General features: G+C 44.3%; 1 protein-coding gene across 2 annotated transcripts; it reads left to right on the plus strand.

The window, feature by feature from the left end:
- The first annotated feature begins 219 nt into the window (after positions 1-219).
- Positions 220-26,835, plus strand: LOC143737944 (hydroperoxide isomerase ALOXE3-like). Of its 2 annotated transcripts, none has more exons than XM_077229749.1 (15): positions 220-393; positions 505-655; positions 2,909-3,113; positions 10,038-10,119; positions 10,241-10,363; positions 11,561-11,664; positions 11,763-11,932; positions 12,045-12,188; positions 12,784-12,987; positions 20,426-20,512; positions 20,832-21,001; positions 21,313-21,434; positions 23,363-23,463; positions 26,097-26,267; positions 26,568-26,835. In XM_077229749.1, exons 2-15 carry the CDS (start codon positions 512-514, stop codon positions 26,745-26,747), a joined length of 2,007 nt encoding a protein of 668 aa, XP_077085864.1. In that variant the 5' UTR covers positions 220-393; positions 505-511; the 3' UTR covers positions 26,748-26,835. The 2 variants fall into 2 exon arrangements, with proteins under 2 accessions (XP_077085864.1, XP_077085863.1); XM_077229748.1 differs by having other exon boundaries at positions 510-655.

Below are 26,835 nucleotides of genomic sequence, written 5' to 3' on the forward strand. Positions count from 1 at the left end.
TTGCTCAACATCATTTTGCAATGATATTACAAGACATGAACAGAGGCAACTTACATGTCAGTGACATGAAACATTGCAACCAATCATAAACTTAAGTTTAAAGACACTCCTTCTTTGTACAAAGGAAGGTATTCATTTTTAGATTGGGTGTCATGACAGTGACGAAAATGAATACATTACAAGAAAGTTATAAAATGCTTGGGTATAAAATCCTTCAGGTCATTTTGAAAGGAACAAGGTCCTTGTTTTGGCAAAATCCTAAAGATCTTTGCTTTCGATTTTTGTGGTACTGTAGTTTCCATGACATAAACTGCTCTCTCTTTACAATCAATCTAGTTACAACAGTTGATGCAATTCTTCCAGCAGTAACATTGAGTTCGCTTACAGTAAGAGGTGAGAATTGCTCTCTTTTTCACTCTCTACATCTCTTGACTTGGTGATATTCTTTGGTGGTCTCATCATGTCTGTATTTTCTCTTAAAAATCATTGTCCATTACTTTGCAGAACAGCCATGGTGATCTACACAGTAACGGCATACACAGGGAAGGGGCTTCTGGCGGGCACCACTAGCCGTATCTACATCCAGCTGCGTGGAACTGAGGCTGAGAGTGAGGAACAGAATCTAAATCCCATTCAGGGGTTTTGGCAAGGATCGGTAAGTGCACCCAATTAAAGTGCACCCAATTAGTCAAGTTATTGACTAAAAAACATTAGTCAACACTACATTTAATGGAAGATATTTGAAAGAGTGAGAATACAATTTGTATGGCTTAATGATTAAAAAAAAAAAAAAAATTTATTTACCCATGACATGCGGAGTCCCTCAAGGCTCAATTCTTGCGCCACTCCTATTCAACCTGTACATGCTCCCAAATAATGAGAGAGAACCGAATCTTTTACACAGCTCTACTTAGCCCTAACGCCTACCGACTACACGACTACAGCCCCATTCATTCCCTGTGCAAATGCATTGATGAAGTCAACAGTTGAATGTGCCAAAACTTTCTTCAGTTAAACAAAGACAAAACTGAAGTCATGTCGTTTGGAAACAAAGATGAAGTTCTCAAGGTGAACGCATACCTTCAGTCTAGGGGTCAAACAACTAAAAATCAAGTCAGGAATCTGGGTGTGTCTCTAGAGTCAGACCTTAGTTTCAGTAGTCATGTCAAAGCACTAACTAAGTCAGCATACTATCACCTGAAAAATATTGCAAGAATTAGATGCTTTGTTTCCAGTCAAGTCTTAGAGAAACTTGTGCATGTTTTCATCACCAGTAGGGTGGATTATTGTAATGGACTCCTCACTGGCCTTCCCAAAAAGACCATAAGACAGTTGCAGCTCATACAGAACGCTGAGCAGAACCAGAACATATGAACACATCACACCAGTCCTCGGGTCTTTACACTGGCTGCCAGTTACGTAAAGGATTGATTTTAAAGTATTATTACTGGTATATAAATCACTAAATGGCCTAGGACCTCAATACATTGCAGATATGCTCACTGAATATAAACCCAACAGATCACTCAGATCATTAGGATCACATCGGCTAGAAACACAGAGGCTTCACTCTAAGCTTGGCGAGTCTGCTTTAGCTATTATACTGAACCAGCTTCCAGAAGAGATCAGATGTGCTCCTACAGTCACAGTCACATCCAGACTCACAACACATCTGTTTATCTGTGCATTTACTCTGTGTTCGTACTGTATTTTATTTTATTTTTTTTGTTCTAAACTGTTTTAATTATTCAGATTTCTTTTGATTTTAATTTATTCTTTGTAAAGCACTTTGTATTACCACTGTGTATGAAATGTGCTATATAAATGAACTTGCCTTGCCTTGCCTACCTTAAAATTACATTTAAAAACTTGTGTCACGAGGGCATCATCCAGAGAGCAGGGGGAATACCGGGCAAGCTGTGAAAGGAAGAAACAGCCTATAGCCCAATCAATCTATTAACACTGCTTTGCCTTGGATGTTCAGAATAATCACTATCAATTTAATTTAAGCCTAATAGCCAGTCTTTTATTGGCCAGGCACGTTTGACAACTATATGCTCCATTCTAGTTGCACTAATCGTATTATTACGTATAGTCATAACATTCCAGGAAAAAACTTCCGGGAAAAATACTAGTATATTATAAGTCACAAATTTACGAGAAAAAAACTCACAAAAAACTCACAAAAATAGTGTGAAGGAACCACATCGCCTCACAAGGCTGAACCACATCACACACACTCCACTGTAAACAGGTATCCCAGATGCACACGTTAGTGAGGAACATGCTGTCAAATGTGCTTGGCCAGTAATAAAGACTAGCTATTTTGTTAATTTCATAGTATGTTATCATGAATATCCAAAGCAAAACAGTGTCAATAGATGAATTGGGCAGGCTATAGGCAGTTTCTTCCATTCCCAGCTTGCGTCAGCCTCCGCTATCAATAAACTGGCTGTGGATCAGGCTCAGGTTGAATGCAAAGTGAAGCAATGTGGTTATATTACTGGCCAGGAACGTTTCAGTGTTTCATACTAGTTGCACCTCCTCACTAATGTGTGGCTGTGGGATCTTTGTTTAATGTGGCGTCTGTGGTGTGATGAGCTAGGCTACATCCTTGCAATATAAAGATGTGGTTCCTTGACACTATTTTTCAGAGTTTTTCTTGCAACTTTTTGACTTTATGATCAAAGAATAATCATCTTTTTTGTGTGCAAATTTGTGTTTTTTCCATGCAAACTTGCTATTTTATAATCTCAGAATATCTGTTTTTTCATGGAAATTCTGAGTTTCTTCTCTGAATTTTAAACCCCTTCCACCAATTGTATATATATATACATATATATGTATTTTAAAAAAAATTTTGTACCTACAATGGCCCTAATACGCCATTGTACATCTGTCTGTGCAGGAGCGAGAATTTAAGATACACTGTAAAGCGTCCCTGGGAGAGCTCATAGCTGTCAAGCTCTACTCCAAGCCGTTTATGGGTCTTCTTTACAACCAGTGGTTCTGCGATAAGATCTCGGTCAACACGCCGGAAGGAGACGAGATGTTGTTTCCGTGCTACTGCTGGCTGGACTGTAACGAGAGGCTCGTTTTAAGACCTGCTAAAGGTACGCACTCCCGATTCAAGTCATGGCCAAAATTCACATTTACCGGTGTACTTGAAAGTTCAGTGGTGATGTCTTGCAAATATACTGCACACACACACACACACACACACACACACACACACACACACACACACACACGCATACACACACGCATACACACACACACACACACGATCGATACTTTTTATTATCTTTTTGCAGTGGGCTTGCTTAACCCACCCAGCTGCAACCTATTTCCAAAACAAGTTTATGTACATGCACAAAGACCCCCGAATACAAGATCAGTTAGTTGTCAGTGGAAACCCAGGCCTGTGATAATGCTAAATACTGGCTGATATATTAGCAACTTGAAGGTGAAGCGAGTGTTCATATTTAGCGCATCCTATTGCAATAATGTTCATGGTTTTACTATAATCATTTATGTGGGTGATGTGTGGGGTGTTTGGGATATCACACAGAGAGTTATTGCCTATATATTTTTTAATGAACCAGTCCATGTATACAGCACAGCATTTATACATTTCTGTTGTTACTTCCTGCATATTTGTAATGTTTTGTGACAGGTCCCCCAGCTATATAACGTACTCGGTTACTAACGTAACCTCGGTTCTATCTAGAGAGGGAACGAGTACTGCGTAATATCTTAAGCTATGGGGAAAACATCTTTTCCACCAGATATTGAAGCCAAAAATTATCCTTAATTTTGAATTAATGTAAAACGCTGTGCAGCAGCATGCAGACATGGGCAAGACGGCTTGCGCGCCTATTGGCTGCCCTGCGGCAACAGCAGGAGCCTATCGAGAGAGGCTCTGCGTGACACATATCCAATGGGGGCATTTCGCGCCCATTTCGTCACGTCCCCCAGAAAGGGCATGGTCTCGCCCTATAAATATAGCTCGATTAGGCTGGTACAACTGGTTTTCATCGCTGAAGCGAACCAGAGCTGTGTATGCACGGCAAGATACGCAGTACTCGTTCCCTCTCTAGAGAGAACCGAGGTTACGTTAGTAACCGAGTACGTTCTCTTACGAGAGTATCTCTCGTACTGCGTAATATCTTACGCTATGGGGAACACAATGCACAACGCCGTGCGTACTGGGATCCGACACCAAGGTCCCAAGGGCAGTAGCCCGGGGCTCATATAGTGCATAATCACCATAGACTCACAGAGAGTCGGAGAAGAGAGGCTACAAGCATCATTCCCCAAGAAATAGCATCCTGCAGGAGCTAGTTATGTTAACAGTGTTTCAAGCAGACAGAGTGAACGTGTTCAGCCTGAACTGGGTAATAGTACGGGTTATTCAACACCCATAGAGCCGTTTTATCGCTCAGTGAGCGATGCACAAGCAAAACTCAGCATCTGGGCCATCACAGCGGGGCAGATAGCACTGAATTCTATACCGACAGAAGCTTGGCTTGTAAGGCGGGAACTTCTAGGTTGTAAAACCTTATAAATGTAGATGGCGAGGCCCAGCCCGCGGCCGTACAGATATCGGTAACCCCACTATACCACGCCCACGACGAGGCCACTGCTCTCGTGGAGTGCGCTCTGACACCCAAAGGACACTGCAGGCCTTTAGAAGTGTAAGCCAGTGCTATGGCGTCGACTATCCATCTGATTAGGCTCTGTTTTGATACGGCCAGTCCCTTGGAGCGTCCGCCAAACAAAACGAAGAGCTGCTCAGTCTGTCTGAAAACAGACGAGCGGGACACATAAGCTCTCAGTGCCCTGACAGGGCAGAGGAGACTCGCGTCCTTCTCCTCATCACGAACCGGGAGGGCGCACAGGGAAATAACCTGGGCCCTGAACGGTGTGTTGAGGGATGTGGGCACGTACCCGTGCCTTGGTTTGAGTATGACTTTTGAGCCATTAGGCCCAAACTCCATGCATGACGCGCTTACCGAAAGCGCTTGCAAGTCCCCTACGTGCTTCACTGAAGCGAGAGCCATAAGGAATACCGTTTTGAGAGACAGATGTTTCATGTCTGACAAATGGATTGGCTCGAATGGGGCACCTTTCATGGCTTCCAAAACCGTAGAAAGGTCCCACACAGGGACTGAGGGGGGTCTGGGAGGATTCAGCCTCCGAGCTCCCCTGAGGAATCGCACGTTTTTCCCCAGTGACTGGCCAGAAATCGGTTTTGCAAACGCTGCTATGGCCGCCATGTATACTTTGAGCGTGGATGGGGTTTTGCCCTTATCCAGCAGCTCCTGAAGGAAGGAGAGCACTTCCGTAACCCCGCAGTCTGCGGGTGAAAAGCCCTGAGCTTGACTTGAGGCAGAGAACACTGACCACTTTGAGGAATAGAGCCGTCTAGTAGACGGGGCTCTAGCCTGCGTGATTGGATTTAACACTCCCTCTGGGAGGTTAGTGGGTACCCGTTGATGGCCCATGCATGTAGGGACCATAATTCCAGGCGATGATGCCAAATCGAGCCCTTTGCCTGAGAGAGGAGGTCTCTCCTCACCGGTATCGGCCACGGGGCAGTGCTGGTCCACCGCATTATGACTGGGAACCAATTCTGGTTTGTCCAGAGCGGAGCCACGAGTAGCACTGGGCATCCGTTTTCCCTGATTCGTCCAGCACTTGAGGCTGGAGCGAGATGGGGGGGGAAAGCATAGAGGGGGCAGCGGGTCCATACGTGGGCCAGCGCATCCCTGCTCTTGGAGAAAAAGTTTGGACAGTGAGCATTTTCTTGGGACGCGAACAGGTCCACCTGCGCTCTGCCGAATGTCTCATACAGCAGTTGGATCGTCTGCAGGTACAGCGACCATTCCCCTGCTGGGACATTGTTTCTGGACAGACGGTCTGGTCCCAGATTCAGGCGACCAGGCACATGCACTGCTTTCAGTGAAAGCAGGTTGTGCCGAGCCCAGACCAGGAGGCGTTCCGTCAGCCTGTAAAGGTTTCGGGACCTGACGCCACCCTGGTGATTTATGTATGCCACCACTGACATGTTGTCCAACCAGACTAAGACGTGGCGGCCTTTTATCTGGGGACAAAAGCGCCGTAGCGCGTTGTCGACTGCCAGCATTTCTAGACAGTTTATGCGTAGGAGCTTTTCCCATTCTGACCATTGGCCGAAGAACGGTCTGCCCTCGAGCAGCGCTCCCCATCCCGAGGTTGAGGCGTCCGTGGACACCACCGTCACACTCGAGGGAGTCCCCAGACTCATGCCTGACTGATACCAGTCGGCTATTTTCCAAGGTTCCAGAGCCGAAACGTATTTCCTGTCGACCCTGAGGCGAAACAGACCAGAGGTCCATGCCCGGGGTGGAACTCACACTTTCAGCCATAACTCCAGTGGGCGTATGCGAAGCAGGCCCAGCTGGAGTACTGAAGATGCCGAGGCCATGAGGCCCAGCATTTTCTGAAACCTTTTGAGCGGGACTATAGAGCCGAGGCGAAAGGATTTCACAGCGCGCTGAATGTCCAGTTCTCACTCTGGCGACAGACGTGCTGTCATAGATAGCGAGTCCAGCACTGTTCCCAGAAAAGAGATTTTCTGGCTGGGAAACAGCGAACTCTTCGCCCAATTGACTGTGAGACCCAGATTCTCGACATGCTCGAGTAATGTGGTTCTGTGTTCTATGAGCTCTGAATGTTATCGAGCTAGAATCAGCCAATCGTCCAAGTAGTTCAAAACTTGCATGCCCTGAAGTCTCAGGGGTGCGAGGGCCGCGTCCATGCACTTCGTAAATGTACGGGGTGCTAGGGATAGGCCGAACGGTAGGACTGTGCATTGATATGCCTGGCCCTCGAAGGCGAATCTCAAGAATCGCCTGTGACGTGACGCTATTTGTATTTGGAAATAGGCGTCTTTCAGATCTATTGACATAAACCAGTCTCCCTGCCGCACTTGCGCTAGGATTTTCCTGGTTGTCAGCATTCTGAACTGGCGCTTCATAAGCACTCTGTTCAGCTGTCGCAGATCTAGAATGGGTCTGAGACCCCCGTCTTTTTTCGGTACCAGAAAATATCTGCTGTATAGCCCCCCTTCGCTCTGAGCCTGAGATAAAGGTTCTATGGCCCCTTTGCTCAGCAGTTTCGCTATTTCGGCTCGAAGTAGATGAGATACTTCGTTGTTTACCGTGGTTTTCGACTCGCACCGTGTAACGGCAGGGACGTCGAGCGAACTGTAGCGAATAGCCTCTTTTATAGTGTTCAGCACCCATTCTGATACCCCGGGAAGCTTTGCCCACGCATCTGCGTGAATAGCTAGGGGTAGAATGAAATCCGGGCTCTGGCCGCGGCATAGCGGCGGCTGCAGAGCTTCGGTGTGCTGAGACATAAATACTGTGTTTATAGTGTGTGAGGCGGGAGGTGCGCCGATCACGGCGGGCAGCCTGGTCGCGCTCGAATTCTCTATGACAGGTTGTGGAGAGAGAGCGAGCGGGACAAACCCCGTGGGGTTGAGCGTGTCTGTGAAGGAATGTGGGCGCGGGACGGCGGGCACATTCACTGCACTGAGAACACCGTCGGCTTGTGCTGACTGAATGTGTGTCGGTTTCGTTTTTACAGAAAACGAGGGACACGCATCGTGTAGTGTTTGTGGGCACTGTGTCGTGGGCACATTCACTACATTTTTGCACAATCGACATGAGTCGATTTTATTTGTGCTAGCCCAGAACTGTGGCGGGCTGTGTCTGTGTGTGGGAATGGGCACTGAGACGTGGGCATTCTTACAACATTCATAACACCATCGGCCGTGGCCGGAATACCAGAAAATACACACTTTTGGGATTTATCTGGGTCGCCGTAAAAATGGCATTTGTGTGCCGGCAAGCGGGCTGTGGTGCCGGCTTGTTTACTGCAAAATAGACTGGAACAGTCACATTGTTTGGAACTGAACGAACGAGAAGTTTCGGTGGAGTCTGGCCGCGGCGAGACTTAAACACCGTGGGTCTTAGCTGACTGTATGTGTGTTGGTTTCGTTTTACAGAAAACGTGGCACATGCAGTGTGTAGTGTTTGTGGGCACTGGGTTGTGGGCACATTCACTACATTTAATGCACAATGACATGAGTCGATCTCATTTGTGCGAGCCCTGCACTGTGGCGGGCTGTGTTTGTGTGTAGAAATGACGTTGGCGTTTGTTTGCAGGCGTGCGTGTTATACAACAGGCTCATTGCTGCAATATTGACATTTTCAGCCGCTCAAACTAAGAGGAGCTGAGAAATGTTTGAGAAATGGAGATTGGTCCGGCCTCGGCGGGACTAAAAACACAGTCTTTCCTCATTTCGCCGGTGACGCATGCCCACGGGGGGCGGGGTAGCTTTCTTATAACGTAAAGAAAGCTAGCTGCCGTTTTGATGCTGGCCCGTTTCCCTGACGACTCACAGGCAGAAGGGGGGAGGTCCACAGAGCTCGCCCAATCCTCACTGTCCGACGCCAGGATAGAGCAGCTGGCCTTCTCTACAGATGCAGCTATCTCGTCGTCATTAATGGCGGAAGCGGCGGCGCGCGGCGGCCGTTGTCTGTCAGCGAGTGACTCGAGTGAAGCTAGTGAAGCTGGTAAAGCTGGCGGGCGAACCGGCGAGCTATCATGGGCTGGAGAAGGCTCGGGGCTGTTTCGTCGACCTCAATGGCGGAAGCGGCGGCAGACAGCGGCCGCTGTCCGTCGGTGAGGGACTCGAGCGATGCCGGCGAAGCTGGCGGGTGAACCGGCGTGCTTTGGCGGGCAGGAGAAGGCTCGGGGCCGCGCTGGGCACGGCGCTTTTACGGCGCGGCGCTACAGCGGGCTGAAGTGCAGGCTCTGGAAATGATGCCAGGTGAGTCCTCAGAGTCACCATCGGCAGTCGCTCACAGTGAGGGCATCCACCGTCGACGATAGCGAGAGCCGCATGATCATCACCCAGGCAGGAAACGCAGATGACATGGCGATCCTCTTCACTGAGTGTGGCTCGGCACGAGCCGCAGGATCTATGCATCTCGAAAAAGACGCAGCTCTTTTAGGAGAGGGAGAGAGACAGTGAAAAAATGTGTCGCAGTGGCGAACACACACACACACTTGCAGAAAAGGATATAACGCCGGAAAGCGTAGCAGGTACGGCGGCTAAAGGCGGCGATGCCAGCGACTTCAGACTCAAGGCTCGTCCCGCTGTATGCTTTTCTCAGACGGCGTGGCTTCTCACTCCGGATCCAGCGATGCGGTGATGCTTCGCTGAAGAGATGAAAATCAGTTGTACCAGCCTAATCGAGCTATATTTATAGGGCGAGACCACGCCCTTTCTGGGGGACGTGACGAAATGGGCGCAAAATGCCCCCATTGGATATGTGTCACGCAGAGCCTCTCTCGATAGGCTGCTGCTGTTGCCGCAGGGCAGCCAATAGGCGCGCAAGCCGTCTTGCCCATGTCTGCATGCTGCTGCACAGCGTTTTACATTAATTCAAAATTAAGGATAATTTTTGGCTTCAAAATCTCGTGGAAAAGAGGTTTTCCCCATAGCTTAAGATATTACGCAGTACGAGAGATACTCTCGTAAGAGAACTGATGCACACACACACACACACACACACACACACAAACACACATACACACATACACACACACACACACACACACACTTTTGTATCTTGCAAAAGAATTCCTTTAAGCAAACATTTGTGTCTTCATATGATGGAGAGATAATGTCGAGTGTCAGATGCTCTAATACAGAATAACTCCTGTACAGGGTCAGGACTGGAGATTACATGGCTGTCAATGTTGTGATGTTCATTGGGCGATGGCTTGCAGATGTACTGCGTATATAGTTGTCATTCATTTTTTTTCTTAAATACTTAAATTCAAATTAAAGTGTCATGTCAAAATTACATGGATGACAAATCATCGTTCTATGATCGTTGATATGATCTTTTTTTTTCAAAAATGTTTTCAGTTGCAAACATAAAAGAATTTAATTGTGAATTAATGTTGCATTTCAGCTTCACTTGTGTTCCAGGACACCAACCCAATAGCCCAAAGACAACGGATAAGGCAGCTAGAGGAGCAACAGAAGTTATTCAGGTTTGTGGGCAGCACACCAATACAAGTCGGGTGTGACAGCGAAGTGTCTGCGTTATATTAAAATAAATTCAGTGAAATTAAATTCCTTCCATTAAAATACAGCTGAATATTCTGCTCCTAGGTGGCGTGTGTATGCTGAGGGCACGCCTCAAGTTATCGATTACGACACTCCCATCTCTCTGCCAGCTGAAGTCCGATTCTCTTTCACAAAGGAAACCGAGTTTTACTCCACCGCAGGAAAGCAGTGAGTGACCAAGTCATTTATAACCCTCCTGTAGTGTTCATCTCTGTGTTATACACTGTTCAGTGTTCACGGGTCTGCTGGACCCAATATTGGGTTTTTAGAACAACACAAACATAAACATTTAGGGAAACAACTGAACAGATGTCAACTCTATTTTAATTTAATTTTAATTTCAATCACAAGCATGGTTAATGTTTGCCATATTGGCTTCCTCTTCCAGATCGCATTCATCGCTAGCAGCAGTTCCCATCAGTGTAACGTTAGTTTCACTCGACAAGAAGACAGATTCTCGTGCTTAAAATATATCACTGTTGCAACTGTGTCTGAGTGTCGGTGTAGTTTCGCACGCTGCACTGCATCTGTTTTTCATCAGATTAACTGTTTTTTTTACCATGTTTGCCTTTTCTCACCTACGATTTACACATTTCTGTTGCATCAGGGTTCCATGGACCCAAACACCACAGGAGAGATAAGCTATATTGGTGACGTAGAGGCAATGTCAGATTACTTTGGAGTACGCTTTATTCAAAAAGTAACTGCAATAATCTTTCAAGGATTAGCCATATATACTCAGCTAAAAGTAGGCTACCCTACTTATCCTACTTACCCTACTATATATTTCTGTTACCTTAAATTATATGTTTATCTCTGTAAAGCTGCTTTGAAACAATCTACATTGTTAAAAGCGCTATATAAATGAGGATGACTTGACTTGACTTGACTTGACTACCCAATGTAATGGTAACTCCAGAGATGCATATAGAGAGTTCATAATTAGTGAGCCCACAACAGCAAGCTTAACCATTTCACCATTATTGTTATAGGACAATGGACTGAATGTTTTCTGTTTGTAGGTTAGCATAAATATGGTGTGTTTTTTAGTTATAGATTGCACTGGTGGACATGCTGAATATTTATAGCTAGATTTCATTTTAGGTATGTTTTAGTTAAAAATTAACTTTGGTGATTTAAAAACATGATCCATATATATATATACATATATATATACTATATATATATATATACAGTATATTTCACATGGAAGTGAATGGCATTCACAAAATAGCTTTGTCTTCTTGAAGACAGTAATAATTTAATATCTAATAGTAACTTCAAAGATGCTCACAACTAAAGCTAGTATAGACCATAGATAGTATAATAAAGCTAGTTGATAGTTGATGTATTCTGTGTGTGCAGGTTAGCTGCTCTAAAGCTAACTGGATTAGCTGACAGCAGAAAATCGTGGGAAAGCATCAGCCAACTGGAAGCAATCCTTTGTGAAAACAGAGTGAAAACCATTGGTACTCATCTTAAATGAATGAACTGTTCAAACTGACTGTATTGCAAATAAAGTACTGTCTGTACTGTAGTATATGTTCTGACACAGCATGCTTTGCAGAATACATTCAGAAGCACTGGGATGAGGACGAGTTCTTTGGATACCAGTTTCTGAACGGCCTCAATCCCATGATGATCCAGCGCTGCTCGACTCTGCCCAAGAATTTCCCCGTCACAGATGAAATGGTCAAAAACTCCCTCAGAGGCAGCAGCTTGGAGCAGGAGATGAAGGTACGCTACTTGCTACTGGCAATGAGTTGGAATCACTGGGTCTGGTTTGCTTTGATTTTGTCTAATGTCCTGGGTTTCTTCATTATTTGGTGTGATCTACCCCCACACCCAGAAAGGGAACATCTTCCTGTCTGACTATAAGATGATGGACGGGCTGGTGGGAAATGTTGTCAATGACAGACAGCAGTATCTCACGGCTCCCCTGGTCCTGCTGTACTGCAACCCTCATGGCATGATGCTGCCCATCGCCATCCAGGTGCGTGTCTCGCATCCGATGTGCAGAAATCCATGGGTTATGAATATAACATCGGCTCTTTGAGGGAGAACACAAGACATCACAGCACTTCAGCGTCACCATGGGATACCGCTCCTCGAGCATGTAGAGGGATCAGAATTGGCTTCAGCTGGGAAATGCTCGAGAAGCGATATCCCAGGGTGACGTCGAAAGTGCTTCGACCGAAAGAGAAATACCTGGGGACCTAGGCACGAAGTGTGTGTGTGTGTGTGTGTGTGTGTGTGTGTGTGTGTGTGTGTGTGTGTGTGTGTGTGTGTGTGTGTGTGTGTGTGTGTGTGTGTGTGTTTTAATTTAAATTAAATTAAATACAGATGAACAAATCTTGAAAGATGAGGTAAATAATCAAATTATTACAAAGAAACAAAGAAAAGGTGATATGTAATGATTAAACATTAAATAAACCTTTTTTTACGATGTCAATGTCTTTATAGAGTAATTATGATAGTTGCCTTGGAAATCCTTTCTCATTTTCTTAAAAGAGAGAAAAATTATTACCCAGATTCCCTCAAAAACTGTTTGTACCATTTTCACGGATCTTCAAATTTAATCTGCACAGTTGAGGCAAAAGCCCAGCAAAGACAATCCCATCTTCCTCCCGACGGATTCAAAGGCCGACTGGAAACTGGCCAAGATCTTCGTCCGAAACGCCGAGTTTGGCGTTCACGAGGTGGACTTTCACCTGCTGAGAACTCACCTGTTGGCGGAGGTGTTCACTGTGGCCACGCTGCGCAATCTTCCTTCTCCACACCCTCTCTACAAGGTATTGAATCTGTCGCGCATGAGTTGGTTTGACGTGTGAACGGTGAGGGCTCATAGAAAAACAGGGGCGTCCTCCAGACATGCCACATCCACAGAGAGAAAGAGAGAGAGACTAGCTATAGCTGTGTGTGTGTGTGTGTGTGTGTGTGTGTGTGTGTGTGTGTGTGTGTGTGTGTGTGTGTGTGTGTGTGTGTGTGTGTGTGTGTGTGTGTGTGTGTGTGTAACACCAAAGCGGTTACAATAATAGAAATTGGTTGCTCTTTTGATGCTTACATGGACACCTGCTATGCTTCAAAACTGTTGAAATATCAACCATGGTACAATGTCTTCAATAACTTTGGCTATTCTTGTAAAGTTATTGCCCTCATTTTCGGTAGTTTAGGCCATGTGCACAAGTTGTGTGTAAGAGGCCTGCAGATTTGCGGACTACATAAGAACAAGGCCAAAAAACTGACAAGATATTGCTCTGTGTCAGCAGTAATTGGTAGCCTCTACATATGGAGGCGTAGGTGCCACCTTTACCCTTAATGTGCATAATGGACTGAGATATTGGCTGCTGTTGTACACTTTTTTTTTGTCAAATTTGAATTATGCCATGATATATGCTTATTTTTTAATTCAAATAAAGAATTTAAATGTGTGTGTGTGTGTGTGTGTGTGTGTGTGTGTGTGTGTGGACAGAGAGAGCAGAGGATCTGTAGACACTGTGATCTACAGCACATAGAGGATGAGGAACACTTTCTGCTCATATGTACTAAATACACCGATATAAGAGAAACTTTTCTGCCCAAATTTGAAACCTTGATCCCATCATTCTTTGAACTGTGTGACACTGAAATGTCCTTCTTACTCGGAGAAGATGATAATACAGCTGCACTAGCGGCTAAATATGTGCTAGCTATTCATAACGCCAGAGACAGCTAATTATCTAGAGTGATCAAATGTATCTATTTATTAAGATTTATTTACAATGATAAATATGACATGATTTATACTTATGTTTTACTTGTGTGTTTTATTATTTATATATAATATGTTGATGCTTTGGCAACATTGTGTTACACATTCATGCTAATAAAGCAAATTTGAAATTGAAATTGAATTGAAAGGGAGGTTCAAAATTCTTTATTTTTTGACATTTCAAAACTCTTACATTCATACACTCATATTCAAACATTACATTATAAAATTAGAACATATATAAACCCACAGACATATATATATATTCATCAGATCCGGATACGGCCTGTATCCGGCAGACTGCGGTAAACCTCGGGATAAACAGAGAGACTAATATTAGCGTAGAATCCATCCTTCTTATGATGTAACGAGTACATCAGGATTTAAGGGAAGTGTTCCCGGTTCCGGCTGATCTAAACTATGCAGCCTAATATTGAATTATAGCAATCTATAATGTGTTATGTGTATGCTAAGCCAAAGAGATGTGTTTTCTTTATAATCTGATGTGTCTGCTTCCCGGACAATGTTAGGAAGATTGTTCCAGAGTTTTGGTGCTAAATAGGAAAAGGATCTACCGCCAGCAGTCGATTTAGATATTCTAGGTATTATCAACTGGCCGGAGTTTTGAGATCGCAATAGACGTGAAGGACTATAATGCGTTAAGAGCTCGCTCAAGTACTGGGGAGCTAAACCATTTAGCTATTCTCTGGTAAATTACTATATTTTCATGAATCAAAAAGAATATTTCCATATTCTCTGGTAAATCCGGTGGTTTTTGTTATTATATACCGGTGTCAAGATTTAGTCTTGTCTGTCACGTTTTGGTTTGTTCATGTCATGTTTTGTCTTGTTCATGTCTTGTCATTAGTCTGTATATTTAAGCTGTATATTTAAGCTCTCATGTTTGCCATGTGTCTTGGTCAAGTTTTGTTCCACTGTACCACTGTTTGGTAAGCTCTGTTCATGTCCTTGTTTTTAAATTCATGCCACGCTATGTTTTTGTTTGAGTTCATGCCACGCCATGCTTTTGTTTTATGTTTGCTTTTGTTTGTAATAAAGTGCACTTGGGTTCTCTCTACAACTTGCTTTCAGCGGATCCCTTACAGAAAAACTTGACCAAACAATGAACCCAGCAGTTGCCCCTCCTAAATTTATGCGAGGGGAATCGTCCCCTGGAAAAATATGTAGAGGAATTTTGTGGGCTGTGCTGCCAGTTGGACTTTAATGAAGTGGCGTTAAAAGACATTTTCCATCATGGTTTAAACGTACCCATTTGCTCAAGGCTACCTGGGGGAAAAATCAACAGGTCCCTTGAGCAATATGTTGACCATGCTTTATTGTTGAGTGGCGTTCATGCCACACCATGCTTTTGTTTGTAATAAACTGCACTTGGGTCCTCTCTACAACTTGCCTTCAGTGGATCCCTTACAATCGGCCACCCCATGCAAATAACGATTTTATCAATGGATTTGCAGAATGTATGGTTCAAATTGTCTCTAGTTATGATAGAATTTTAATTCTTGGGGACTTTAATACCCATATGTGCTGTGACTCTAAGCCTCTTTCAAAAGACTTTCTTAGCCTTAGACATGGGTGTCTGGACCAACTCATGTTCAGGGACATACTTTGGACTTGATTTTATCTCGTGGTCTATCAGTGTTGAACATCAAAATTGGTGAGGCTGGCTTATCTGACCATCTGCCCATATTGTTTTCTGTGCCATTTGATGGAACTACTAATGGACATTCTCCACCGCCACGCTGTACTCGAATTTTCACTGATTGTTCAGGTGATGATTTTTCCTCCCAGTATGTATAATTAAGTACTATTTAGGAAACACCTTTCCACATGTCACTTAGATGCTGATGAACATCTAAGTATTTTCAATACTACTTGCTTTAACATCTTAAATTCTATCGCACCTCTAAAAGCGAAAAAACACCAGCATAATTCAATACCTTGGCATAATAATATCACTCGTTCTCTCAGACAGACCTGTTGAAGGGCAGAACGTAAATGGAAAAAAGACAGATTACAAGTTTCATATGAAATTTTAAGGGATTCTCCTTCTGCCTTTCAATGAGCTGCTAAGGTTGCAAAGAGTAAATACCTTTCAGAGTTAATCTTACGGAATAGCCATAAGCCAAATATTCTATTTTCCACTATCGAGTCTGTTCTCCATCCAAATGTTAATCTTTTTCCTGAAGCATCTGTTTCTTTATGTGAGGACTTTGCAACATATTTTAACGATAAGATCTCCAAAATTACATCTACAATGCATATTTCGGCGTATAAACTGTCTGATGTTCCATTCTCCTCTTCCACTTGGTCTGTCTTTGAGTCTGTTAAAGCGGCACTATGCAGGATTTCTGTTTTTGTCAAACAGCGATCCCTAGAGTCGCTGTAGAGTACTTGTATTTAACGTTACGGTCGTAAATACAACTCACGCAGAGCGTATCTGCACTCACGGCCTCTGCACTTCCTAATAATAAAGTAGCCTACCGCGTTTGGCTTACCTGAGCCTAAATGCCAGATGACACCAATAAAGTGTATCATGTACGTCACATTTTTTCGTAACTATGTCCGTTATGATGTTGTTAGACATGATTATTGCAATTTATCATAATAGTTTTCAAATTGCGCTCATTTGCACTATTTACAACATGTAGGCTTATTTATGTCCTGATAATTATGTGAGATATTGACAACTGTTCTCATGATAATCACAGGAATCAAATTTGACAGTGAAAGCCTGACTGAGTGGGAGTATTGTCCGGTTCCTCGCGCTGTCAGATTCTCGTTACCTTTTTCTAGACTCTTCCGACCGCGCTTTCTTCGTTTTTTTTCGCCATTCTGAAAACGCAGGTCCGATGTTTACTCGTGTCTGACTCCTCGCTTGGTCAGTCTGCCGTTTCCTCTTTCTCTGTTCCTCCGACAATGCTTTGCCTAGCTTTCTGCTTCTTATATGCCGGCTGAGCCATGGGACGATAGTTGTTCTTATAGCTAGCGGGGTCCTGGATGGGGGCGTGTATGCGTGTAATGTGTGCAGTGCCGTAAAGCAATTTGTTAAATCGCGAGAGCTGAAATCATGCAATACTTCCTGAGGGCGGTCCGCCTGCCCAAAGTTGCAAGTGCGGTTTTTCCGCTCACAGGCACCAGGGGGGGGCGAGACGACCACCATTCAACCCGAAAAGAGTCATATAACCATTCCAATAACTCTGAAGCTGTTCAGTTAAGCTAAAAAAACGTCATAGTGCTGCTTTAACCCGAATACTCTCATTGAGACCATGTCTCGTCTGAAACCCACTATGTGTCCCAATGATGTCATTCCATCACGTTTCCTTGGGCAAGTTATTGAGACTGATGACTTTGATCTGTTGTCTGTAATCAATATATGTCTCCATACTGGGACTGCACCTTTCTACTTTAAACTTGCCACAGTGCGGCCTCATCTTAAAAAAACAAGTTTGGACTCACATGGTTGGCTAACTTTCGTCCTATTTCAAATTTACCTTTTCTCTCTAAAATTCTAGAGAAAGTTGTTTTAAAGGTTGTATCAGCGATTTCAGGCCCATAAACGGCCCAAACATAAATTATCACATTTATTTAATCTTTCCTAACGATCCGCTAGCTGCCCGCCCCATAAGCAGGCCGTCAAAAAAACGCGTCTCTGTATGGCAGCCTAGGCTCTGAGATCTGCACACAAAAACAGTTGGGTTCACCAACCACTCAAAACCAAAATAAATAGTGTTCCAACCTATATCACCGACAGGGGGTGGGTGTTGTGAGGTTATATTCACACACATACGGCTGCACGCGAAGTCGGAGCTGAAGAAGAAGTCAGCGTCTATCAACGAACAAGAGAAATTGAACATGTCTGAGTCAATCCCCAAGAGGAGGAGGAGGATTAGGCCGAAGGAAAACTATCGTGTTTATTCCAAGACACGAATAATGATCGGGAAGGCTTTTGAAAGGTGGAGGGAACTTAAAGAACTTAAAATGTTTTTATCAGACGCCGAGGTTGCACTGTTTCTTCTGTACAGGTCAGTAGGTGCTAGTGCTGATGTTTTGTGGATGTGAACTGTGTGTGGAAATATCCTTCTTGAAAAAAAAAATTAGTGAAGCTCGACTAAAATTGGGTAGCTCTAGCTAATGTAGATGACATTATGCTGAACAGAGTGAATATCAGACTGTAGGGATTTAGTGTGTGAGTTGCGTTTGGCGCCAACTCACAATTGGCATGCTAGTGAGCGAGTTGATTCTGACGAATTGGAATTTGTTGATATTTTTCACCTCATTGTCGTCATCATCATCATCAGTTTGTTTAGCACTTTGAGCTTGACTGTCACTCGTCTCTCCAGCATTAGACTGTTTTGCTGTCTCAGATCTATTTGCTACATCGACAGCATCACTAGGGCCTGCAGTCTCCTCACTCTTCTGAGCTTTATGTGGACACGCCACCCTTGTATGGCCCACATCTCCACACTCAAAACACTTCATACTTCCAGAGTTTGCATACACCATGTACACCTTTTCTTCAGGCCTCAACTTTAATGCTGCATTTTTACAGCGAAGTGGAACCATTTTAATTGCGCTAACAAACTTTCCCTAACAAACTAATCCCCGCTCAATCTCATCATTGTGGATGAATGGGGGCACTTTCAAGATATTTATACGTGTCGTCGGCGTAACCAGCTGTGAAACATTAATAAAATCACCACTTACCACGATTCCGTTGATAATGAGACGATTAGCTACCTCTTCCTCCTTTACAAAAAGCACAACTGCCTTTTTCATCTTCGAAGCCGAAGAAATGTTTTCAATGCCGATCTGCTCTTCGACCGCGACTAGCACGTCTTCCACCTCCACACCTTATTCCATTACACAGAGACACAGGCCATCCCTACAGCGTCCCAAAAACAACTTAACCTCAACTTAACCTAATTCCGCCCTGGACGCCCGAGGGTCCCACAGCTCCGCCCTGGACGCCCGAGGGTCCCACAGCTCCGCCCTGGACGCCCGAGGGTCCCACAGCTCCGCCTCGATCACACCCACAGCCTGCTCCGCCGTTGCCACGCCCACAGCCTGCTCCGCCCTGGCCACGCCCACAGCCTGCTCCGCCGTGGCCACGCCCACAGCGTGCTGCGCCCTGGTCACGCCCACAGCCTGCTCCGCCCTGGCCACGCCAACAGCCTGCTCCGCCCTGGCCACGCCCACAGCCTGTGCCGTTCCGTCCAGCACCAAGCCCTCATCACCGGTGGTCCCGTCCAGTTCCGAGTCCCATGATGTGCTGGTCCGGTCCAGTTCCGAGTCCCATGATGTGCTGGTCCGGTCCAGTTCCGAGTCCCATGATGTGCTGGTCCGGTCCAGTTCCGAGTCCCATGATGTGCTGGCCCCGTCCAGTTCCGAATCCCATGATGTGCTGGCCCCGTCCAGTTCCAAGTCCCATGATGTGCTGGCCCCGTCCAGTTCCGAGCCCCATGATGTGCTGGCCCCGTTCAGTTCCGAGTCCCATGATGTGCTGGCCCCGTCCAGTTCCGATTCCCATGATGTGCTGGCCCCGTCCAGTTCCGAGTCCCATGATGTGCTGGCCCCGTCCAGTTCCGAGTCCCATGATGTGCTGGCCCCGTCCAGTTCCGAGTTCCATGATGTGCTGTTCCCTTCCAGTCCTGCGCCAGAGCCCGTTGATCTTGTGCCAGAGCCCCAAACGCTCCCAGCGCAGAGAGACAGAGACAGAGAGACAGACACAGAGAGACAGAGACAGAGAGACAGAGACAGAGAGAGAGAGACAGAGAGAGAGAGACAGAGAGAGAGAGACAGAGAGAGAGACAGAGAGAGAGAGAGAGAGACAGAGAGAGAGAGACAGAGAGAGAGAGACAGAGAGAGAGACAGAGAGAGAGAGACAGAGAGAGAGACAGAGAGAGAGAGAGAGAGACAGAGAGAGAGAGACAGAGAGAGAGACAGAGAGAGAGACAGAGAGAGAGACAGAGACAGACAGAGAGAGACAGAGAGAGACACAGAAAGAGACAGATAGCGAATTAAATAATGCATGTTACCTCTATACTATTTGACGGCAGGGGAGTTTTTCAGCTGTAGTCTCTGGTCACAGCTGTCCATTTTACCTCAGAGATGTTACTTAGTGAAAAAGCCTGCCCTTCAATACTTGCCTTTTGGAGAGCAGGACTGACTCATCTCTAGCCTGTGGACACAGACTACACAGAACATTAAGTTCATGATGGGTCACTAATGTCTCACTCAAACCCATTCATCTCCCTGTAACAATTCTCTCAAAAAATGGAATCATTCTGTAATTCATGTAAAAACACCTGGAATGGAATGGTGTCCAGGTACACACACACACAGGCAGGTGCAATAATGCACGCACTCACAGACAAGAAATTAAAATTCATTCTTCATTCATATATGTTTATCTTCAAAGAATGTAAATACAAATCTCTTTGTTACTTTTCCTTCTGTAGCTCCTCTTTCCCCATATGCGATACACACTCCAGATCAACATCCTGGCCCGAAATCAGCTGATATCCGAGGATGGGTCCATTACAATGGTATGCAGATATGGCATGGTTAAAGAGGCACTAAAGGTTCAGTCTTCAAATATAATCCAATACACTTTTTGTTGAATTCAGTTCACTATCCTGTGTGCCCTCAAACATATCTTGTAAGATTGTTAAAAAAAATATACATAAGGGCTCTTTAATGTTTTCTGTGATGACCGACTTATTTAACGATCTACCTTTTAACAAAATTTTTAATTCAAATTTTGGGGAAATTATTATGGGATTTGTGGTGCCAGAACTTTGTTTATACAGTACCTTTGATCTAACTGTATGTCATGTCTTCTCTCTGTTAATGTGCCACTCTTAGTATGCAGGAGTAGGTGGAGAGTCATTGGTAAAGTTGCTGAAGCGTGCGACTGCCTCCCTGACCTACAGCGCCCTCTGTCTCCCCGATAACATCTCTGAGAGAGGCCTGGAGACTGTGCCACACTACTACTACAGAGATGACGGGATCAAACTGTGGAATATCATCAACAAGTATGACTACCAGTGGACTCTAGTCTAGTGTTTTATTGATAGGCATTATGCTTTTATCTCTCTCTCTGTGTGTGTTACAGAACACATCCAGTTTTTAGGGCTGAATTAATACATCCTGGTGCACTTTATGATTCATATTTCAACAAATACAGTCTCAGTTATACAGGTTAATGGGTTTAGTCAGTAAGCACATGCTGTACATGTACTGTGATGTAAATTGCTTTGAATAAATTCCTGCTTAAGAAATAAATGCAAAGAAAAGCTGTAAATAAGTAAACCTGGAAAACATCTGACTGTGAAGTTGCTTACAGGTTTGTTGCAGCTTTCTTGTCACACTACTATCAACATGATGTAAACGTGCAGAAGGACACCGAGCTGCAGCGCTGGATCAGTGAGATATTCACCAATGGCTTCCTGGGAAGAGTTTCCTCAGGTCAGATATCAGTCCGTTATCCGTCCGTTATCAGTCCGTTATCAGTCTGTTATCGGTCTGTTATCGGTCTGTTATCAGTCCGTTATCAGTCTGTTATCAGTCCGCTATCAGTCCGTTATCAGTCTGTTATCAGTCTGTTATCAGTCCGTTATCAGTCCCTTATCAGTCCGTTATCAGTCCGTTATCCGTCCGTTATCCGTCCGTTATCAGTCCGTTATCAGTCCGTTATCAGCCGGTTATCAGCCGGTTATCAGCCGGTTATCAGTCCGTTATCAGTCCGTTATCAGCCGGTTATCAGTCCGTTATCCGTCTGTTATCAGTCTGTTATCAGTCTGTTATCAGTCTGTTATCAGTCTGTTATCAGTCCGTTATCAGTCCGTTATCAGTCCGTTATCAGTCCATTATCAGTCCGTTATCAGTCCGTTATCAGTCCGTTATCCGTCCGTTATCCGTCCGTTATCAGTCTGTTATCAGTCCGTTATCAGTCCGTTATCAGTCCGTTATCAGTCCGTTATCCGTCCGTTATCGGTCCGTTATCGGTCCGTTATCAGTCCGTTATCAGCCGGTTATCAGTCCGTTATCAGTCCGTTATCAGTCCGTTATCAGCCCGTTAGTCCGTTATCAGTCCGTTATCCGTCTGTTATCCGTCTGTTATCGGTCTGTTATCGGTCCGTTATCCGTCCGTTATCCGTCTGTTATCCGTCCGTTATCTGTCCGTTATCGGTCCGTTATCGGTCCGTTATCGGTCCGTTATCGTTCCGTTATCGGTCCGTTATCAGCCGTTTATCAGTCCGGTTATCAGCCCGTTATCAGCCCGTTATCAGTCCGTTATCAGCCGGTTATCAGCCGGTCATCAGTCCGTCATCAGTCCGTCATCAGTCCGTCATCAGCCGGTTATCAGTCCGTTATCAGTCCGTCCCAATGTAATTCACTGTTTTATGGAAAATAATTGAACCAGGTCAATAGTCAAAATTAGTTTGGTTTATGGCTCCACTCTGCATTTCTGTGTGTGTGTGTGTGTGTGTGTGTGTGTGTGTGTGTGTGTGTGCGCGCAGTGTTCGAATTATACCGTGAGCTTCGGGGGGTACAGCTATATCGACTTGTGACGTCACTCTAATTTTTATATAGGCTTACACACGAGAACCACTAATCTATATGTGAAATTCTGTGAAAGCTTCTGCAGCAGTTCAAACACACATTTAAGCCCTTTTCCATCCGAAAACCTTGTCCGTCAGGTAATAAACATCTGCTTGCATTAATGCAACCATTCTTGGCTTAGTTTCTCCAAGATACGGACAATATTTGCTTGGCACAGAGAGCTTCAGGAGCTGCGTGAACTTTTAGCTAGCTATAAATGAGAGAAACACTATGAACAACCAAATTAAGACCTTTCTGAAAACCTGTTTAGATGACGAGCTGCTCATAACATTTACCACAAAGCACAACACATGATGATATACATGGCAGTCAAAACTAGCCTATAGGCAGAGATTAAAGTTGATTCAGCCACTTACTCTAAATGTTTCGCTGACACACCAGGTACATACATTTTGACAGCTAATGAAGTGATATCACAGAACCATAGCAAAAAACACAGTCTGAACGAACCAGAGAAATGGTACAGCCCAATGGGGAGTGAGGGTTTGAAAAACGCATTTCATTAGATTATTTCCTGAATTGTTGGTATGTGATGGTAATACTGCATTTAAATACATACAATTTTTGATAGGCTAACATTATATTTTATTACATTGTTTTCAGTACCCCCCAAATTATTATTTTCATCCCTTTTTGGAGGGTCCAAGTCTCATCTAGGGGAGTCGGACCCCCCAATAACCCCCGTAATTGGAACTATGTGTGCGCGTTCGTGTGTATAAACATCCTAAACTGAGTTCCGCACAGAAACAGCCTTTCATTCTTCTTCCCAGGAATACCATCATCTTTTCCGACATTGAAAGCGCTTATCAAGTTTGTCACCATGGTGATCTTCACTGCATCAGCCCAACATGCTGCTGTGAACAATGGACAGGTCAGTTAGTACAAGTCAATTCAATTCCAGTCACACAGAGCCATTAAAGCTGCAGTCCGTGATCCTAATCTCATACACTTTTCCTCAAATCCAGCGTCACGTGCTCATGTGTTTTGATTCATGTGTATAGTTCTGTTCTAGTGTGCCGAGTGCACACTGTGCGATTTTGGCCACGATATGGCCGTCTGATACACATTTAGCAAATTCTAAAAGATTCCTCTGATCCTTGGCTAAAATCTGAAGTCTTTGATCGTTAGTTTGAAATATTCACCGACAGACGATTAATGAGTATTGCGATCACATTTTACCTCCGATGAAATTCTGGCAGTGTCAGAAGATTTGACTCAGTCCGGCAGTGACTTCTGCTACGACGACCGTCAAATTGTCTTTGTTTTTCAAGACGAGCCATGACCAAAATTAATGTTAGAGATTTATTTGTAGCCACCATTTCAATCCTGCGTGTAATGCAGCTCACGGTCACCGAACGTGTCATTGATTGATGAACTGAGATCTTACAGTGTGACATGGCTTACAGCGAGGATCATGTTCGTACAGTCTGACAAGCAACAATGGTAAAGGACTATTATAAATCGCACAGTGTGCACTCGGCTTTAATTAGTTCAGTATTCCTTCATTCCCAGCCTGTTTGTCTCCTTGGTTACAGATTTGATTGGAGTCCTTAGTTTAGGTGTGTCTTGTTAATTAGTCTCATTTGTTCCTCTGTTTGTGGTGTACTTAAGCCCGGTTTAGTCCTATCCAGTTGTCAGGCAAGGCAAAGTTATTTATATAGCACATTTCATTCACAATTGTAATTCAAAGTGCTTTACATAGAAGAAATTAAAATAATCAAAAAAAACAGAATAATTAAAACAGTTTAGAATAAAAGATAAAATACAGAAATAATCAAATGAAATCAGAATAATTAAAACATAAAATAAAATACAGTGCAAACAGTCGGACGAACAGTGGTACAGTGCTCATTCAGTAAATGCACAGCTAAACAGAAGTGTTGTGAGTCTGGATTTGAATGTGACTGTAGGAGCACATCTGATCTCTTCTGGAACAGTTCCAGTATAGTAGCTAAAAGCAGACTCGCCAAGCTTCGAGTGAAGCCTCGGTGTTTCAAGCTGATGTGATCCTAGTGATCTGAGTGATCTATTGGGTTAATATTCACTGAGCATATCTGCAATGTATTGAGGTCCTAGGCCATTGAGTGATTTATATACCAGTAATAATACTTTAAAATCAATACTAAATGTAACTGGCAGCCAGTGTAAAGAGCTGAGAACTGGTGTGATGTGTTTATATGTTCTGGTTCTGCTCAGTGTTCTGTATGAGCTGCAACTGTCTTATGGTGTTGTTGGGAAGGCCAGTGACGAGTCCATTACAATAATCCACTCTGCTGGTGATGAAAGCATGCACAAGTTTCTCTAAAGCCCCTTTCACACAGTGCGTTGATCCCGGGAAATTGCTGGGAAATTGCCAGAACACCTTCTGTGTGAACGCAAACCCGACCCAGGATTGATGCCGGGTTGGGCTCTTGTAACATTGCCGGGATCAGTCCCAGAACGCACGCTGTGTGAACAAAAGCCGTAATCAATGCCGTGTGGTAATGATGAGCTGAAGTGAAGTGAAAGCAGTGAAACGGTACGTAATGCGCTAGTTTATGATCGAATCAGAGGAAAAAATGCACAAGCGTGGTTTATCGAGAGAAATCGCAGCTCATAAGCAAACTATAGACGCTGCTGAGACATTACATGTCACATCGATGTCACGTGTCTTTACGGGATTTTTATGGGTCGTGTGTGAACGCACTCTCTGATTCCGGAAAATCACTGGCAGTGTGAATGAACCAAAATCAAAAGGACCCGGGTCATATCCCGGGTCGCTTTATCCGTGTGTTTTCCGGAATCTCTGTGTGAAAGGGGCTTATGACTTGACTAGAAACAAAGCATCTAATTCTTGCAATATTTTTTTCAGGTGATAGTATGTTGATTTAGTTATTGCAGTTGTTAGTTCTAACGTCTTGTTTAGTTGGATTGTTCCCGTTCCTGAGATTCTGTTTTGTGAAGAGTTGAGTTTGAACTTGAAATTAAAGTTAAAGACTGCTGCACGTCTTGTTTCATCTCTATGCAACCTACAGTGACATTCAGTGTTGGAGCTCAAAAAACCCTCTGTTGTCCTGGCTCTGTGAATGGGAAACAAACATAGTGGTTGGGACCAAGGCTTAAACAATCCCAGTCAATCAAGCTTCAGCAGCATGAAGGGGAGGGTTTTCATTTGATTGGCTATTGAGCTCAAATGTCAACACCTTTCACGAACCCATATTTGCAGGAGATTAGCAGAAAAACAGAACACAGCCATAACAATGGCTTTCAAGTGTGTGAATAGCGGTTTCGTGCTCTGCCTTTATAAAGCGGCCAATTCCACTGAATCGTTCTTAAGAAGTGTTTAAGAGGGGCATGACTAAAAAAGTTTGAGAACCACTGCCCTAGAGCAAGTAGCCCATGACGACAAGAAAAACCTGTCTATATCCACTTTCCATGGCCTAAGTAATGCTAATTATGTGCTCTTGTTATTCTTTAGGAATATTTGGCTTATATATCACATTTTCACCAATTCTTTCCCACCAGTTTGACTTTGGCGGCTGGATGCCTAACTACCCCACTGCCCTCAGAAAGCCCCCTCCCAAGGACAAGGGCCAGACCACTGAGGACACGATCCTGGAGACCTTACCTGATGTTGGCACGACGGTGAATGGGATGGCGGTCCTGAGACTGCTGAGCAAGGACTCTGCAGACCATGTGAGTTTGTACACCATCAGGGCACATGTTAAAAAACTGCAATTCAATTTTGCTGTGAAAAATCTGAATGGTGTTCTTGTGTATGCCATCATATTACTGTAGATGACAGTGGCTTACTCACACTGCTTCCATTCGTCTAGTTTGCATTACCTGACTGTTGCATTACAAAGCAGATTAGCAAACTGTAAGCATAGTGTTGCAGTGGCTCTTACCGAATATTAGTGTGCTGTCATACGCAGTGTGTTAAACATTGTTATAAACATGTTATTTACGATTACAATCTTGATACCCTGTCCATAGTACCCTCTGGGACATTTCCCAGAAAATCTGTATGATGAAGAGGTCCCCTGCAAGCTCATTGAAGATTTTCAAAAGGATCTGAGGGAGTTGTCCGATCTCATCAAGGAGCGGAACAAGAAGTTGGAGCTTCCCTACACCTATCTGAACCCCGAAAATGTGGACAACAGTGTAGCCATTTGAAAAGATACAGTAGTCCTTCTTAATACATGTGTCTTTCTATTAATAGCTTTGTCAATAAAAATAAAGACCAAAGCAAAAATAAATCAAA

The sequence above is a fragment of the Siphateles boraxobius genome, unplaced genomic scaffold, assembly GCF_051911475.1.
Source record: "Siphateles boraxobius isolate OS27281-9 unplaced genomic scaffold, OSU_SipBor_1 132, whole genome shotgun sequence".
Classification (NCBI taxonomy): domain Eukaryota; kingdom Metazoa; phylum Chordata; class Actinopteri; order Cypriniformes; family Leuciscidae; genus Siphateles; species Siphateles boraxobius.

Excerpts from the sequence above, each read along its gene's own strand:
- LOC143737944 (XM_077229749.1), top strand. The coding sequence starts at position 512 with ATGGTGATCTACACAGTAACGGCATACACAGGGAAGGGGCTTCTGGCG. Across the intron at positions 3,114-10,037 it reads CGTTTTAAGACCTGCTAAAG|CTTCACTTGTGTTCCAGGAC; the intron begins GTACGCACTCCC and ends GTTGCATTTCAG. Across the intron at positions 21,435-23,362 it reads CCTGGGAAGAGTTTCCTCAG|GAATACCATCATCTTTTCCG; the intron begins GTCAGATATCAG and ends TCTTCTTCCCAG.